Source organism: Zingiber officinale, chromosome 1A (genome assembly GCF_018446385.1).
Source record: "Zingiber officinale cultivar Zhangliang chromosome 1A, Zo_v1.1, whole genome shotgun sequence".
Classification (NCBI taxonomy): Eukaryota; Viridiplantae; Streptophyta; class Magnoliopsida; order Zingiberales; family Zingiberaceae; genus Zingiber; species Zingiber officinale.
In genome coordinates, this window is record NC_055987.1 from 165,327,728 (window position 1) to 165,346,813 (window position 19,086).

Consider the following 19,086-nt stretch of genomic DNA (forward strand, 5'->3'; position numbering starts at 1 on the left):
AGCAATTAATGGTGCTGTCACACGTGTATGGCCACAGTTCTGCAGCATTTGTTGGACTGATGAATCCAACAAATGGACGCCTGGTGAGTTACTGAAGAAGGACAATTTCCATGGCACAAGAACAAAATTGGCCCAATTATAGTTGTTCAGATAATTTTGTCATATTCTGATTCAACATCACATGAACGAACGCCCTTAAATCATGATTGACACAATTATATGTGAAATTCGAGTGTGCATACATGTGAAATTTGATCTATGAGAAAACCTTTCAGACGTAGAGAGGGATATAGACAGTGTCTGAGCTGAGCTACTGGACTAGATAAGCTGCAGCTGCATGTCGGGGCCTTTCTCCCCGAACCTCGAAAACTCTTCGGGCAGGGGAATATTCAACTCAGAACAAATTAACTGGACTATACTTCTTGTGACACCATCTAGGGACATTTTGTTCACTGTGATAGCAATGGAAAAATTGTGCTCGATGTCACAGAATCCAGTAGATCCGCCAACCCCCGAGTGCCCAAAACTTGACAGGTTACGGTTTGCAGTATAGAAATTCCGAAACCCAAGTCCGAATTTTCCATTTGGAACAACCAGGTCAGAGTACTCGCCCAACCCCATGAAAGCATCGTGGATCTTGGGACTGCTAAATATTCTGCCAATATTTTTCCAGTCTCCTGTATTGGCTACAAGGTTAGCAGTGTTCGAATTATTCCCGTTTGTATTTGAACTTGGTGAATGCTTGTTTGCACTAACAATCTCCTTGATTTTCCATTTCTTCTTAGACTGCTTGGCCGAAGGAAATGTTGGAACATGGGCATGGTGGCCAAGGAGAGGCTTTGACATAGATGAATGAGGTGGAGGAATCAATCCACCTGTTGCGAGCGAAGCATAGTAGCGAGCCAAGGCACGAGCAGAGCAATGGCCATTAGCAGCGGGGATTATGGCTCGTCGGATATTTAGTGTGTTGAATAGTACGGGAAGAGTGGATGCAATCTCAGCTAAATTAACCTGCTGTAAGCTGGACGGCATGTCTTGCCTGCTTCTGATCTCAAGAAGATTTTGCAGCTCTTCTTTGTCAAGGGTTAGTGTAGCCAGCCGAGATTCCACACCTACAAAGAAATCACCTTAAGGTTTAAGGGTTTCGAAATAAGGAAATAACTGCAAAAGAACACTAGAACAACGTGATCCTCTACAGATTCTAAATGCTATCTTAATAGTACAAGATGGATGCATATCCTTGTGGACTCTAAAGAGTGGAGACCAAAACTGTTCTAAACATTAATGAGATGCTCATCAACATCTTTAAGAAAAGAAATAATGAGGTTGACAAATTGGCCTAAACTGATCTCCCATCAAAGAAATTCACGACTTCAAAAGCTTCTATCTAGAGACAATTTTATGTTGTATCTTACACTACAAACTTGATGAAATATAGTAGTGTTTCGATCCTTTTTCCTTGATTGATTTTGACATACTAACAACTACAGCTGATATTATTCAGATTTCTTCACCTATGACCTATATTCTCAAAACAGTCAAAGCTTTCATTATTAATCCGAAAATCTAAGATAGCATGTCCGTCCATATGCTAGGTGGGTGTGATAAACTTGTGCATGTAGTATATCCGACCAAGGGCATCTTCAATGGGGGATATTTGGAGGAGATATTTCTTCAAATACCCCCCTTGTGGGGGATATTTTGAGAGGTGAATAGAAATCACCGGGCATAACTTTATGCCCGGTGATTTCATGATAGGTGGCATGCAAAAGTGGGTCTCATAAGGGGTAATGATTACTTTATTAAGATATTTTATTATATAATTTGAGATATTTGAGAGTAAGATATTTGGTAGGCGGGGCTCATAAATATTTAGTTGAGGGGATATTTGATTGTGAGATTTGGGATATTTGAGTGAGATATTTGATTGATGATGTAGACATGGGACCACAAATATTTGAGAGAAATATTTAGTGTTATTATGGATGCTCTAATGTATTCAATGACTAGTGGGCTGCCACCAATTACTTGAAAAGAGGTAAAGTGAGATAGTAAAGGGAGATCCATTTAATTTGAAAACAGAGTGACAAACGAATTAGTGGACACTACCTTTCTAATTCAAGCTAACAATTTATTCTCTTCAATCGTCTAATTAGAAATGTAACTGAAATCTATTTATACATTGCTTGTTTTGAATTGTTTGAAAGTCCTCATTGTAATATCTACCCTTGTACCCAAATATGGAAGCCCAGAACTAACATGCTTAATCACAATTTTCATTAAAAATGTCAGTATAAAGCTATCTATTGAATCAAGATTGAAATTTGTAGCATTAGCTACTTGGACCAGAATAGCAGAGATTCACCGTACCAGGAGGAATACCAATATATAGTTCGCCTTCAATATTGAGAGGGTGGATTATTGCTTCTTCCAGAATGTGTTGAAACTTCTTCCCAGATGCACGCTGGTTACATGAAAGAAAGTATTTGAATATTAGAGTGTACACACAATAATAATAATAATAATAATAATAATAATAATAATAATAATAAACTCAAAACAACATTTGTAAGTGAAGCATATCGAGCATAAAATATTTGCAAATACACAGATATCAAGCTGTGCTAGTATAATGTAACTTATCTTCTTTCATTACAGTGCATGTTACAGAATTCATGCCAATCCGTCTTTTAACTTACTGCTGATAGGCACTATCCAATAATCAACCAATATCACATGTGGCAACATAATGTTGCTTTTTTTTGAAACATTAGAAAGTTAAAATTAAATACTTGTTGCAGTAAACTAATAAGTACCATGCCTCAAAAAGGAAAAAAACAAGAATAGAGAATACCTCTATAACACCACCACAAAGCCATCCAAAGGACAAATAGTGGTATAGTTGCTGGGAACCAGGATCTGTCTCGGGAACTGACATAGCAATATGACGCAGAGACTCCTCCCAGTCGCACATTAGCAAAGGGTTGCTCCTCATAACATCAGACATAGCATTGTGCAAACCAGATGAGTGATTAAGAACATGATGAATCTGAAGAGAGAATAATAATAATGCACGGCGAAACCCATGTTTTACACAAAAAAAAAAAAGAACAATATTCTTGATGAATCACATGATCCTTTTTCCTTGCCTTAATATCATTTTTGCTTCCGCTGAACTCTGGCCAGATATTTGATATGGTTTCTGTGAGCTCGAGTTCTCTGGAAAAAAATCAACATTTATCAGAGCATCCATTACCCAAAAAATGTGTAGAATTAGATATCCAGGAACAGAAATATCATCTAAATCATATATGATATTGTTGTTTGATAAGTAAATTCTCACAAAAAATTTGTATGATTTTTAAATGTACTTATCGCTCAATTGCCTCGCAAGAGGAATGCAAAGATTTCCATATATGTAGGACTCATGTGACAGAAGTACTAGATAAAATCATCTACAATCCCATTGTCCAGAGATATTCACAAACAAACTGATAACCATGTACTGGAACATATATTAGCCCATGAATCATATTAGTTTGTGAATCATAGTTAATGACAAGACTATGCAACTTTTTTCACAAAAATGTAAAATGGTGTAACCATAGTTTGAAATCGCAGGAGTTGGTAAGTATTCAGCTATCTGTTGTGAAAGATATGAAGTTATTAGTTGGTACTAAATCTCAAATAGCCCTTGCAAGAACATGCAGTACACCCCTTCACTTCATTGCAATAGCCAATTAGCATTACCACCATCACTCACTAGTTCATCAGAATATCACCATCTCCATCCATGCACAGTTAATGTTATCGAACTACATAAAATGACCTTCAATTCAGATAATACTCGATAGTATCTTACCCCTTATCAACAAGCCAATGTACCATTCCAGCAGTGATTCCTTTAGTTACTGAGAAAACTGGAAACAAAGTGTCTGGTTGAACAGGGCGAGGATCATATCTCCCTAGCACACCTGCGGCAGTATCTATTATAACCTTTCCATCTTTGTAAGCACAAACCTGAAGATGTAAGAAAACAACACTCAGTAAACCAAGCAAAAATATGAAAGAAGAAAACAGTGTTTTTTTAATAAACAGATCAACTGGCAGAATGGAACGTCTTTTAATCCTGTGGATCCAAAGGGCAGCCCGGTGCACAAAGCTCCCGCTATGCGGGGTCCCGGGGAAGGATCCATTGTACGCAGCCTTACCCTACTTTTTGCAAGAAGCTGTTTTCAGGATTCGAACCCGTGACCTTTTGACTACAAAGCAACAACTTTACCGTTGCGCCAAGGCTCCCCTTCTTTTACTCCTATGGATCCAAGTTTCCAAATTCCAAACTACTTTTTCCTTTGAACTTGTAACTTCTTTTGGTCTTGACCATGAAGTATACCGACACCTCATTGGGTGTGAAACTATTCCCCGATCATACGGATTCAAATTGTGACCTTTGGATGAAAGCCCTCCAGGTTTTGCTCACTTATCAATGGACCACGCAACCGTTGATGTGGTGAAACTTGTACCATGACAAATATGATATGAACCTTATTCTCCTTTTAAGACATCCAATCTTGTAATCTCAAAAAGATTTCTATGGTAGTTGAGATCTCTTGGTTCATATTATTCAACGTCAGTGTTTACCAAATGCAATTCTAAGACAGTTTAGGCCTTCACTCTGAGCCCATTACCTCCAGCAATCAAATGTCAACACCAACTACCTTCTCACTTGAATGACCAATACAACATGTGTTAATCATTATAATATGTTATTTAACAATGAGATACTGCACTCCGTCTTGATTTCCAATTGCAATTTTCCAAATTAAGCTTCTTGTAGCCAGAAGAGGAAAAAAAACTTCCTCTGGATTCATGTCTGTCTCAGCTAACAATTGATGAAGACATTTTGAAAATTTAAACTTTTCTAGATTTACTATTTTGTTTATTGCATTAAAGCTAGAATGAATGCATTTGCTAAGTTGATACTTTTGATATTATTCCTTTTATTTTGAGAGAAAAATCTATACATAGACATTAAGGTAAGAAATTTAATACATGCTGTGTAATAAATTAAATTATTATTTGGTACTCTCTTCAGGAAATTCCCCTTTCTCCGAGCAACAATAGAACAAAGATGTTAGATCCATTCTACAATAGAATGAAGAGAATGAAATAGACTTTCAAGATCTACACTTTTTGAAATTAATCTTTATTTTCTTTCTTGTTCAAAATCGTTTATTTATTATAACCAAAACATAATACTATAATAGTCTATTATAAGTATTTTATTGTTATTTCTATCTGAGGAGCAAAAACCTTAACTTAGATTTTCATTTAATTTAAGATTTTATTTATTGCAATAAATTCACTAAGCCAACATTTTATCATCGTTCCTTTATTTTGGAAACAAAAGCCTATTAAAAGATATAAGTGTAAGATATTCAACATGTAATGAATTGTATTAAATTACTATTCAACATCTCCTCGAGAATATTTTCTTCACCTCTCTTTTCTCCCTTGTCACAAGTCACTGAGGTACACAATCGAGTGTTGTGTCATCAATGCTTTATGAAAATTAAAAGGTCTAAGTAACAAATGAATGTAATGAAGTTGCAATGAATAATCAAACAAAAGCATTCTTCGCTAAAACTCCTGAAAATCCTTGGGCATAAACTTCAACAAAATGATATACAGAAAAGAGTTAACCTAAAACTAATAAGAAATAAAATCAGATAACTAGAGAAGAAAAATATAAGAGTAAACTGAAATTAAAACTATTAAAATTAGTTCTTAAAAATCAAAACTTAGAAATATTATATGAATCTCGCAAGCATAAGTTCTCTAAAGAACATGAAATATACCACTTAAATATTCTACATTAAACATGGGAAAGAATGAAACACCAAAAAGAGTCTATAACTCAGCATGTATTCATTGTCGAATTATTTTATTAATCATATTAAAAGAGCCTATCGAGTTTTCTATCCAAACAGCAAAACATCAACTGTAAACCTACTTGTATTCCGACTATTTTCTCGTTTCCAAGCTCAACCAGGAGCTGCCTCAACTTGGCCTCCACATTAGACTGAATTGGTGAATCATAAATCCATTGGCTATTTCTTGTTGGTCCACTGCTGATGCTTCTAATGCACACAAATATCACATAAAGTCAGTGAATTAAAAGATTAGTACAATGATTAGATGTTTGAATACAACAACAACAACCAACCCTTATCCCACTAGGTGGGATTGGGATTTAGATGTTTGAATAAAACAAAAAAAAAACATTTGAGAAGTTGCAACCAAGATATTCACCCTATTAGTGTGGACTCGGCAAATGGTCTCATGATGTCGAAATAAACAACACGGACATCAAGTGTAGATGAAAGCCCTGAGAAAGTGAAATACTATCACTGTAAAACATTATATCATTACATTTAGATGTAAACATCGAAGAGAAATGTGCAAACAAACCTCGAAGAAGATTCACTACCCTCGCAAAAATGACTGCATCTCCTGGGAAAGCATCAATCTGAGAAAATGCGATCATCTTAATTTTTCATAACATGAATGTGTAATACCTTACAATTGTCTAAATATGATATCTATTTATAGAGATTATTCACATCTAACCTGTATAATATATTTAGTGAGTCAATGACCCTTAGAAGTATACATAATCTCCATAGCTACCATGCGTGAAAAAGCATACAATAATCCCAGTAGAATATAAGGGACAAATTAAAAAGAACGTCTGCAAAGGAAGTAGCAAGAGAAGTTGCTAACACTTACAGGGTTAAAGCGCTGGACTTCCTTTTTGTTCATTTTCATCTTTTCTTGAAGAACCTTCATGTTCTTCTCTCTTTGCTCAGCCAAAGTCTTTACGTTTTCCTAAATAGAAAGAATGTAAAAGATAATTTAAACCAGAATAGTCTGACTTCCAAACTGGCAAAGGAAAGAATGCAAAAGCAAACAAAATTCATACTTACAAGTGCCTCACTTGCTGGTGTGGAAGTGCGAAAGAATACTGTTGCAATGTTCATTGCTTGCTCTGGCATATCAACACGCAGCTTAAGCCCCATTTCAGCGAAGGCTGCCAATAAAGCCACATGATCCCCCTGCCACAACACATGTTCATGCTCTAAAAATAATGTCTTAATGATAACCAGTAAACCTATAGCCTTCTTAGAGCCTTCAGAAGCAATTGCATAAAATCCCTACAAACATGATGGAAATCCTGATAAAGCAAGCTAAGTTGTAGAAATTGATGGATTTTATTTGAGAATAGAATTTCTATATCAGTTGATTTATACATTTTCTCCATAGCTTGGATGAATTACATTAATACGTCCTTCCCATTTGTGAGTTTATTCTCTATTATTCTAGCAGAAGTTGACATCTAAACAAAATACAAGGTAGCCAAGTGAACTCAACCAAAGCTCAAAATTATATTTGGGCAATTTGTGTATACTTTGCTAGATGAAGAAAGGAAATTAGACACAAAGGAATCCAAATTAATACAGTGCGCTCATGGTGATCCACTAGTATGATTAGAATTTTTTAGTTGTCCATATTCTAAACATACTTCCTGATGCGGAGGTCTCTTTTCGTGACCTACGTGTCCTTTGGGTCAATATCTAGGCTCAATCAAAGTCAAGATAGGTCAGACTTAATTTGGAAGATAGTCAACTTAACTCAAAGGAGGTCCAACATGCTCCTCTCCGTAGATTAAGGCCAACCAACGAGTAAATCTCTGAGTCCAACTCAGTCTCATACTCCATCTCAGTATCAGACTCCGTCTTGGTCTCAAACTCCATCTCGGTGTCGGTCTCCATCTCGGTCTTGGACTCCGTCTCGGTCTCAGACTCCATTTCGATGTTAGACTCCATCTCAATCTCAAACTCCACCTCGACATCAGACGTCGTCTCAGTATGCCCTTTAGCCCCAGGCGCCTTAGCCTCAGCCACTAACATCTTCCTTCTCAAGCGAAGCTATACATCATCTTCTTCAAGGCCACTTCGTACTAATGTCACTTTCTATATCCTTGAAATAGGTTTGCCCCTACATGAACTCACTAAAGGTGACTACCAATTTTCCCATAAGCATGGCATCCTGGGAATGGTAGGATATGTTGGTGCAGCGAAGGCTAGCAAGAGGGGAGTGTATTGCCTACAAAATAAAATTCAAACCCTTTCTCGATCTTTGACTTAATTAGATTAGCACGATTGAATTAAACAATAATAAAACTAAACAATTAAAGAAAGAAAAGTAAGAAGACAGTTTATTTACTTGGTTACAACCTAAGTGATTGTTAATCCAAAATGTTGAAGAAAGGTCCACTAGAAAGTACTCCTTTGCTGAAGGCAGAGTAGCCTCTTACACACTTTTAAGCTTACAAAAGACTAGGAAAATGAATACAAGATTTGTGGTTCTGTTGTTATTGAACTCCTAGCTTCAGGGGTCTTTTTATAGCCCCTGAAAAAACCTATCCGTTGCTCGGAGGCACCTCCAAGGAGATCCAAGCCGCCTTCAATTGGATAAACGCGTTTGGAGGCGCCTTCAAGGTGCTTGAAAACGCTTCAGTACTGTTCATCCAAGGTGCCCTCAAGCACACTAGAGGCGTCTTCGTTACTGTATACAGCAGCAAAGCTCGAGGCGCCTTCAAAGCAATTGAAGGCGCCTCGAGCATTGTTTATTCGAATTATCTTTTCTCCATTCTCGCTTGGGTGATGCTCCGACTGTCTAAAATTGAGCTCACCTGAACCCAACTCCAACCTTCTCGAGCAGGCTTCCTTTTCTGCTTCTCGTCTTCGATGTCGCACACGTCCTTCTCGTCCACCGGTGTACTCTTTCGCAGCTTCTCGTTCATCGGATGTACTGAGCCCGTCGGCTTCTTTCCCATGCCATCTTTCTCGCTAGCTGTGTCTTCTGCTCGACTTCTTATGCTCCTATGTTCCTGCACACTTAGACACAAGGCATCAAATAAAAATAGGACCTAACTTGGTTGACCACATCAAAACTGCCACGGGATACTTACAATCTCCCCCTTTTTAATGTGCATCAACCCAAATTAAAGTTAGGGTTAACCTAAAATAAAATAATTGGTACTAAATAAATGAATTTGCAATTATAACTAGAATTTGTAATTAAGTACAAAAAAACCTCCCCCTTAACTTATACTTATTTCTCCCCATTTGATCACATCAAAAAAAAAAAAATAGGGAAAAAATAAAATAAACAGTTAGAAAAATTTGGAAAAAAAAAATTTCTAGGGGTACATAACATGAAATACCAGTAGGCTAATTTTCAGAAATAATTTCCAAAAAATATTCTATTTTTACTTATTAATCTTTTGTTTTGACAAAAATAATTTAAAAATTACTTCTCAATTTCAAAAAATCCTGCAAATTTTTGTCGACCTTAAACAAAATAAGCTAGATAAAAATTTCCACAGAAAAATATGAGTTAATCTAACAAAAATGATTTATTTTAGTAGAGCAACCCAATTCTCAAAAACAAATCTTTAAAAATATATTTTCAACTCTAAAAATTCTATTAATTTTCCTGGATATGTAAAACTTAATATTTATCCACAGAAAAAATTAAAGTTTTCAAAAAATAATGTTTCATAATTTTTAATAATAAAAACTTTATTTTCAGCAAAAAAATTGCACTATTTCAGATATTATTCGAAAAATGTCGAAAATTTTTATTATGATATAGAACATCATGTTTTATTTTAGAAAAATAAAAATTTTCAATAAGTCTGCAAAATATTTTTAATTTTCAAAATATGATTTTCGTTGAAAATTTCATAGAAAATAACTTAACGGTTAAAAAATTTCGAAAAATTTTCTGTTTGTAGATAATATTTCCATTTTGCACAAATAAAATTTTGAACACAAAACATGACTAGAAAGTTGATAAAATAATTGATTTTACCAAAAAAGAATAAATTAAGCAAATTAAGCATGCATAGAAATTAATTTATTAAGCTAAGCATGATTTTGGTATCCAAAATAATTTATTTCCTACTGGATTAATCAAAAAATTTCGTGGTATATGATTTCTCTGGATTTTTCTGATTTGGCCCTTTTGAAATCTAAAATGCTAATTAAGCCCTTCGTAATTCTTAAATTTTGAATTTTGAAGAATATTCAAATTTTCACATGCATAGTTATTTTCAATTTTTCTATTTGTGTTTTCAATTTTTCATTTTCGAGTTTAAGGTTATCATACATGTTTAAAGGGCATGAATTTGGTAAGTTTAATTTTAATTTAGCATTTTCTTTTTCTAATTTTATGATATTCTTGGAAAACATTTTAATAAATTGAAATGATTTTTCAGGAGGTAATGCATGTGTCTCACTTACGTCGTAGTCTGATGCTCCCCCTTCGTTACTGCTTTCTTTTGAAGATCCTCCTCCTTTATCAATGTTCATCTTTGAAAAACTTTCGACGTTCCTCTGGTGGTCTGCCATCAGGGCTAATCCAACGTACTCTTCTAGTTCCGATTCTGATAACGATGATTCGTCCCATGTCGCCTTCAAGGTCGCTTCAATCTTGTTGGTCTTTTGCCCTTATCTTTCTCCTTCTTCAGTTTAGGGCAATCGTCCTTGATGTGCCCTTCTTCTTAGCAGTTGTAGCAACGAACCTTCCTTTTGCTTTGAAGGTGCTTTTTCGTATGCAACTTGTTAAATTTATTAGTCTTCATAAATTTACTAAACTTTCTTACCATTAATATTGTTTCATCTTCATCGATTGACACTTCAGAGTCTGGGTCGTCTGTTTTTGCTTTTAGGGCAATGTTATGACTTGGCACCTTCCTTAATTTTGCACATCTAGATTCATGAAGTTTTAAAGTAAAAAATAAACTTTCTAACGAACTTATCTCTAGATTTTTTGAAAGGTAATAGGAGTCAAGTATGGATGGTCATTCTTGTGTTCTAGGGAAAACATTTAAAACGTACCATAGTGAATCTCGATTTGTTATCATTTCTCCGAGATTCGAAAGTCCGATGATCAGCTCCACTTGGCGTGCAGTTGCGCTACTGACTCTCCTTTCAACTGGAGACTCGTCAGTTGGTTCCAGTCCTGTTTTACGAGCTTTACTTCGGAGGTACCTTCACGTAGCTTCAGGAACTTCTCCGAAAATTCCTTTGTTGATTCGTAGGTGCCGATTCTACTGACTACAGCGGAGGTAGCACGCTCAGCAGATTGAATTCCGCACATCCGTTCGCTACTAAGTCCACTTGCTCCTTCTTGGTTCATAGGTAATCTTCTTTGTCTCCTTGTTGGTTCTTGCGAGCTACAGAACAATATTTAATTCTTAAAAGTATTTCAAAATCAGTTTTGAAAAATACCTCCACGCGTTCTTCCATATGATGAACTCCCCCTCGAACTTGTGGGTAGATACTTAGTCTGACCATCGTCTTGTTGCTTCAGTCGGCGGTTAGTTCTTCTAAGACGGTTGGACTCTGATACCAATTGTTGGTGCAGCGGAGGGAGGGATTGAATTGCCTACAAAATAAAATTCAAACACTTTCTCAATCTTTGACTTGATTAGATTAGCACGAATAAATTAAACAATAATAAAATTGAACAATTAAATAAAGGAAAGTAAGAGGACAGTCTATTTACTTGGTTATAACCTAGGTAATTGTTAATCCAAGGCGTTAAAGAAAGCTCCACGGGAAAGTACTCCTTTGTTGAAGACAGAGTAGCCTCTTACACACTTTTAAGCTTACAAAAGACTAGGAAAATGAATACGGGATTTGTAGTTCAGTTGTTGTTGAATTCCTAGCTCCAAGGGTCTTTTTATAGCTCCTGGAAAAATCTATCCGTTGCTCGAAGGCACCTCCAAGGAGGTCCAAGGCGCCTTCAATTGGATAACTTTTATCCACGCAGCAACGGTCGCTTAACGACTTTGTTGTGTTTGGAGGCGCCTTCAAGGTGCTTGAAGGCGCCTTCGGTACTGCTCATATGAGGCACCCTTAAGCACACTGGAGGCACCTTCGATACTGTATACAACAGCTTCGCTACTAAAGCTCAAGGCACCTTAAACGTGGAGATGCCTCGAGCACTGTTCATCCGAATCATCTTTCTCCATGCTCGCTTGGGTGATGCTTCGGCTGTCTAGAATTGAGCTCACCCGAACCCAACTCCAGCCTTCCTCTCAGGTTTCTCGTCCCTTGAACGTCGCACACGTCCTTCTCCTCCATCGGTGTATTCATCCGCAGCTTCTTATCCCTCGGATGCACTAAGCCCGTCGGCTCCTTTTCCGTGTCATTCTTCTCGCTAGCTGTGTCTTCTGCTCGACTTTTTGTGCTCCTAAGTTCCTGCACACTTAGACACAAGGCATCAAACACAAACAGAACCTAACTTAACTTGGTTGATCACATTAAAACTACCATGGGTACTTACAAGATAGTTTTCCTAGACCCGGTCTCCTAGATGCCCCCTAGCTAACACATGGCGTTATTGAGTAGGGAAGCAACCACCCCTTGTCGAATCTATTTCCCTTTTTGCCCCTGTGATGATGATATTTCAACTGATGTGGAGATGCTCTCGAGATAACCATATAAGCACTCACGAAGGAAAAAAGAGAGGAGGTTAAATCTTTTGCATACACTCGACCAGGTTCCATCTCCTTTCTCAAACCTCACTTTCCACACATCATCTCAAGTAAACCCTAACTTGACTGTCGAAGTGGCATCGAGATCCATCCCACAACCAGTCTAACTCTTGATCTTGGATTGTGTCTCAAATTCATCGACCTCCTTCGCCGGCGATCTTCGAAGTGTGTACACCTCAGTCTATCTGTTGACTGTGGCTCCACATTTTTTTGGCCGGAACAAAGTGGCGCCGTCAAACTCAAGATGAATTAGACTTAATCTCAATCAACTTAGCTCAAATGATGTCCAGCATGCTCCTCTCCGTAGATTAAGTCTGACTGAGGAGTAAATCTCCGAGTTCAGCTCAGTCTCAGAGTCCATCTCAGTCTCAGACTCCGTCGCGGTCTCAGACTCTATCTTGGCGTCAGTCTCCATCTTAGTCTCGGATTCCATCTCGGCGTAAAACTCTATTTTGGTCAGTGTCAGACTCCATCTCAGTCTCATACTCCGTCTTAGTCTCAAACTCCGTCTCGGCGTTAAACTCCATCTCATTCTCAATCTCAGACTCCACCTCAACATCAGACGCCTTCTCAATCTGCCTGTAGCCAGGCAACAACTTCGCCTTAGCCTCAGCGGCTAACATCTACCTTCTTAGGCGAAGTTATACATCATCTTTTTTAAGGTCACTCCGTACTAATGTCACTTTCTCTATCCTTGAAATAGGTTTGCCCCTGCATGAACTCAGTAGTGGTGACTGTGAATACCCCAGAAGCATGGCATCCTGTCCTGGGAATGGTAGGATAGTCTTCCCAGACATGAGGCATCTCAAGAATGGCATGACAGTTACGAGGTTGTCAGACTCGGTCCCCTAAATACCCCCTAGCTAACACATGGTGCTATGTGAGTAAGGAAGTAACCAGTGATTGTCGGATTTGGTTCCATTTTTTACCTTTATGACGATGATATTCCAGTTGATGTGGAAATTCTCTTCAGATAATTATTGCTCATGAAGGAAAAAAGTGAGGAGGTTAAATCTTTTTCATAAACTCCACCAGGTTCTATCTGCTTTCTCGAACATCACTTTTCGCACATCATCTCAAATAAACCCTAACTTGAGCGTCGGAGTGGCGTCAGGATCCATCCCATGGCTAGTCTAACTCTCTCTCTCTCTTGGAGTGTGTCTCAGGTTCACGCACCTCCTTCACCGGCGATCTTTGGAGCACGTACACCACATCCTGTTCGTTGATTGGTGCCTTGACCGTCCACGGTAATTTGGTCGAAAACTTACTTTTAATTTTCTAGGAGGTTCACAAGGTTAATGAACATTAGAGAAAGTATCTGGTGACAATGTGATTATTCCAATCGATGCTATTACAGTAGGGCATGCATTGATGCATTAATATTGAACAAGAAGAGGAAGCAAGGAGGAAGCAAAAGCAAAGGTGCATTGGTCAAACTAGAATTCCTACAGCAGAAGCTAGAGACAAAGGTGGTAGTGCATGGGCATTCATAGTTGTGGCATAATAACTAATTTTCTTTCAATTGCTGCTGATTATACTTTGATCACTTAGAAACTACTACAAGGGCGAGGAGGCTTAGAGGCGAAAGAGTGCAAGCCAATTAGGGTGACAAAGGAGGAAAAGGAAGTTTCAGCATTCTTGCATAGATTTGGGTTAGTTAAGTAAAGATTTAATTGGAGCAGCGAATTTGAGTAGGTTAAGGTGACCTAGACAAAATTATAAAATAATGTTAGATGACACAAGTCATCATTTGGCTAGATATGGCTGGGGTAGTTAGCACAACCATAAACTGCCCAACCATTAAGAGCATTGGAAGTTCTCAGTTAACTATAGCCTAATTTATCTTTTTCTGTTTCTACATCCTAGACCAACAGTTATGTAAGAAATAGGAAGTGAGAAAAGAAAGTCAACCATATCAGCTAAGCTGATGATAAATGCAAATCATTACAAATGAGGCAAATAATTACATTCTAGAAGTTAGTAAGCTGAACTAAGAAGTTATGTAATATACCTCAGCACATGCCAAAAACATTTTTGCCAGTGCCTGCTTCATAGACCTTGAAATTGACTTGGTAAGACCAAAATCAAGTAAAATAGGCCGATGAGGAGGTTCTTTGCTTACAAGAAAATTTCCTGCAAATATGGTCAGCAATGAATTGCACATGAGGAAACTCTAATAGTTATATAATTAATGATTAGGACCTTTTAATTTAAAGGTAAAAAATGAAATACAAATTAACTTTAAGGTAAGGGAAAAAAAAAGAAATACTTACCTGGGTATATAGTTTCCATAGGGAATTTTTTTGAAAATTTTAAATTTAAAGATGAGAAGTGACATCAGCAACTGCCATTTTGGAAGGATGGGCAAGGTGTGGTCAGAATGAACCAGGATTTTCATTTACTTGTTGCCAATTCCATAATTTCCATTGCAGCTTAGTGTGGAATTAGTGTTTTGCCTCTAAACCACCTTTCCTTGCAGGTCGTGGAATATGTTGATTTTGTCTTCTCCCAAACTAGTAGAGTCTAATACTTTATCCTAAAGTATGTGAACACGTTTGAACATTTCCATTCACAAAACACCATTAGGTAAAATTGAACTGGTGCAGTGTCTGTGTTACCAGAAAAGCTTGGTTTCTTGTTCCTACTTCAGGATTCTAAGGAAAAAAGGATGTAACAAAAATAGCAACAAGCAAGTGTACCTGGATGAGGATCGCCATTGAAAAAGCCATCAACATATATTTGATGAGCATAGGCACGTGTAATTTCTTCAACAAGCTTCTGTTTGTTCACACCCAGTGCATTCAGTGATTCGACATCATTCAAGCGGATACCATCCATATATTGTAAAATGAGAACCTTCTCTGTTGACTGCTAGTATAAATTGGAAAACTACTGATGAAGTAAACTTTAAACTGGTAAAAAGTATTGCAACTGAAAAAGTTAGTTGGCCAAGCCAAAAAAAGTTGGAATCAAGTATTCCACCTGAATAACATCTGGGATCACCACATCAACCTTATCTGCAAATTTTAAACTATCATCATCACTTTTGACTCGTAAGTTTTTTGAAACTCTTTTAGTGTTCTCTGCATATAGCAAACATGATTGTCAACAATCATGTCAAAAAGATTGCACTGATAAGGAAAGGCCAACTCTTAAAGCATTTTGTTTTTTGAGACAATAACAACAACAACCAAGCATTATCCCACTAGGTGGGGTCGGCTATATGGATCCTTCAACGCCATTGGACTCTATCCCCTACTATATCATTTTGTTTTTCGAGAATTAGGGTAAAATCAACTTCAAGATAGCAATGATGACAAACTAACCTGCTTCATGATTGAAATCAAGTTCTTTAGGTGCCTCCTTGCACCACTCATCTATCATGGGGTTGAAGTCATATTGTGGTTCTGCCCATGCTATCCAGTCACTTATCCATTTTGCATTCTTTAGGTCCTGAAAATCAGATAATTTAATGTCAGGATAACTTCAAATTTAGTTGAAATTTTGTCAAGAGAAAAACTGCAGACCTCTAATATGACCTCTTTGATGCCCCTATGTTGAACTTTGACAACCACCTCCTGCCCATTTCTCAAAGTTGCACAATGAACTTGTGCTATCTGCAATTCAATACTTTTTGGACATTTTAGTAAATAATTAACAAAAAAGTAAATTATGAATATCCTGTCAAGGAAAGATAAAAAGATATGATGCACACATAGTTTCAAGCAAAAAAATTCTAGGATCAATATTTTTATATTTGGTAATATGACTTACAGATGCAGTAGCAAGAGGTGCCTCTACGAACTGAGAGAAAATGTCGCCCATATCTTTTCCAAGCTCATTCTCTATAGTTTGACAGACCTACACGATGACAAACTTTTCAGTCATAAAAGATAGTATCCCCAGCTACACACATCAACTTTAAGAAAGCAACAGTTTTATTCACTTGAAAGATTTGCTAAGCTAAATACCGGTGAACAATTAAACCATCATCTAGACATTTTCATGATGCATTGTACATTAGACTATAATGGAGCCAATTTGAGACAGAAAATAATAAATTTGCATCTTCATAATTGCACCTTAATTATCTTCATAGCTCAATGATACCTCGATAGCTGTAAATGCAAAAATGGAACATTCAAATTCACATTCAATTGGACAAACTACCTCTTCTAATCGCCGAGGAGGAAGAGAGTCCTGCAACTGTTTGAGAAGACATATATAAGCCTCTGGAAGAACATCTGCTCGGGTAGATAAATATTGGCCCAGTTTTACCCACAGACCTTCCATCTCAATCATCAAATTAAGAACACGTCTAGCATTTCTTTCATGAGCTTTTTCCCATATAGCATTTGTTTTGGTTTTGCTAAGCCATTTAACTCTCTTCTGCACACCCTACAGTATTACAAAACCTCACTGATCCCTTCTCTAAACAATTGGACAAACAAAAAATTAAACACGTAAGCTATCTTAGTGAATAAGCACACCTTGTAGTCCAGGTAGATCACCAATGCTAAAGAGAATACTTTCATCCTCCGCTTCAAGATGTTTCCCCGTCCCATTAGGAGGTGCAAGACAAGATAGACGAGCAGATGATCTTGGTGGCTCTTAACCACAAACTCGTACCAATACCAAAGATTCTTGTACTTCTAGTAGACCAAATCATATAAAAAGCGTCAGTAAGTATATAGGTTCATTAATCAGCAAGCAAAGAGCATCAAACTATGCGTAGGCGTTCATCACGATGAAACTTTTTTTCAGTCAAATTTGGGTCTTCTCAAGAACTATTCAAACCAGCATGTAATTAAGCTTTCTCGTGCATGTATATATTGATGAGACTATATCAATCAAAGATCTAACAAAAAACACAAACTGATCCAGTAAAGTCATGAATCAAAGGTAAAAGCAGCAAGCAGCTAAATACGCACGCATCAATTTCACGCTAAAGGTCAACAAAATAACCAACCTTTAACGGATCCAAGCGCAGAGAATGGGGATTTGGAGGCGGAGACGCAGGGGATTTGAAGATTTGGGCTCCCGAAGGAAGACGCACGGCGTTGCGCACAAAAGGGTTCTTTGGCGGCACGCGTGGAATCCAGGCGGTTAATTGAAATCGACGAAAATGAAACGCTCTTCGCCGTCGGTTCGCACTCGGTCTGATCTCGTCCGTCCGCCGCTTCAGCTGGTCCCCCGTCGCACTTTTTCCCCGTCCACATCATAATCTTTTCAATTGACACAAAACTAACCAGCGACTTGCATCAGGAGCTGTCTCCTCTTGAGCGTGAAATCTAGTTCCATGTTTCATTTTGATAAATAATTTAAAACGTGATTTCAACGACGTGTTATTTTCCCTTTGCAAATGTCGAGTGTTCCTCTGGACGGTTCACCTGCTCTCCAACTGATTACCAAGAAAACGTAATAGTGGGCTCCTGTATTACTTTCAATGTGCTAGCTGGTAGGTCCCAGCTTAGGATAAATTGAATTTTTAAATTCTTGAGAAAGGCTGACTTTTTATAAACAGAAAGAGAAATAAATAAATTGGAATTTTGACGGAAAACAAAGAAGAAATATTTTAAAATTAATTTTTGAATGTCCATAAATTATACTTTGAAATTATTTGATTGAAAAATCAGGAATAAAGATGATGTATATAAAATAGTGTTAAAAAAAAAAAAAAAAAATCATGTCTTTAAACTTCATTGTTAATCTATTGTTGAAAAAAAAACATGAGATTATGATGCGACAGTAGAATATCTAAGTTGTCATCCCTAGAGATAATTAATGAGGTCATCATGTGCGCTTCTATATTTACCTTAACTGTAGGTGGAAAATTTCTATGGAGCCGAGTTGATCATCTCCAGACATAGTCAATGAGACTAACAAGGATTATCATTGTTAATCTATTAATATCCCTTCGGGGTGATGCAATTGTTGAGACATAAAATATTATCATCTGAAATTTTAGGGTTGAAATTCGACGTATCCGAATATGTCATCCTCATACCTTGATCACTTACACTAATGGCTAGTAGTCATTCGTAATTTATCTCCTCTGTGTTGACCTAAGAGCAGGTTGGCGGGGGCGCTGGTAACGAGTGAATCATCTTTTGCCACATTGTTAATATATTTGACTCAGTGGTTAACTTATGTTTGAGTCGTCTTGGCAGTGCCTAGATGATTAAATTTTTTTACCTAATTAAATAATATATTAACTAAATGATAAAAATTAAATAAAGGGTAAAAATAAAAAAATACTATAAAATATATTAACTAAAAAAATTAACCTAAATATTTTTTTAAAAAATAATATATATATATATATATATATATATATATTGATCCTGTCCGAACGCTGAATCAATGGACGCTGGGCACGTGGCGCTCTCCGAATTACTGACGTAGATCTTCGACCGGTCGTACGGACCTCCGGCGAACCTGCAAGGAAGTCGGGC

General features: G+C 37.1%; 1 protein-coding gene across 4 annotated transcripts; it reads right to left on the reverse strand.

The window, feature by feature from the left end:
* Positions 1-124: 124 nt before the first annotated feature.
* LOC122038283 lies at positions 125-17,755 on the reverse strand. 4 transcript variants are annotated; one of them, XM_042597940.1, is made up of 19 exons: positions 17,601-17,755; positions 17,122-17,283; positions 16,802-17,029; positions 16,406-16,492; positions 16,159-16,248; positions 15,958-16,084; positions 15,614-15,648; positions 15,331-15,499; positions 14,643-14,764; positions 6,987-7,115; positions 6,790-6,888; positions 6,472-6,529; positions 6,313-6,388; positions 6,014-6,140; positions 3,863-4,020; positions 3,150-3,219; positions 2,855-3,049; positions 2,371-2,464; positions 125-1,112 (listed from the first exon to the last, which is right to left on the reverse strand). In XM_042597940.1, the coding sequence occupies exons 2-19, from the start codon at positions 17,194-17,196 to the stop codon at positions 319-321; spliced, it is 2,733 nt and encodes a 910-aa protein (XP_042453874.1). In that variant the 5' UTR covers positions 17,197-17,283; positions 17,601-17,755; the 3' UTR covers positions 125-318. The 4 variants fall into 4 exon arrangements, with proteins under 4 accessions (XP_042453874.1, XP_042453875.1, XP_042453876.1 ...); XM_042597939.1 differs by having other exon boundaries at positions 126-1,112; positions 15,614-15,714; XM_042597941.1 differs by lacking the exons at positions 17,122-17,283; positions 17,601-17,755 and having other exon boundaries at positions 15,614-15,714; positions 16,802-16,837; positions 16,918-17,029.
* Between the last annotated feature and the right edge of the window lie 1,331 nt (positions 17,756-19,086).

Bases quoted from the DNA above. Each gene is read 5' to 3' on its own strand.
- LOC122038283 (XM_042597939.1), bottom strand. From the start codon at position 17,196: ATGGGACGGGGAAACATCTTGAAGCGGAGGATGAAAGTATTCTCTTTA. The intron at 16,085-16,158 runs GTCTGCAGTTTT...TCTGATTTTCAG, and splicing joins TCAAAGAGGTCATATTAGAG to GACCTAAAGAATGCAAAATG. The intron at 6,389-6,471 runs GTTTGTTTGCAC...TCACTTTCTCAG, and splicing joins GGTAGTGAATCTTCTTCGAG to GGCTTTCATCTACACTTGAT.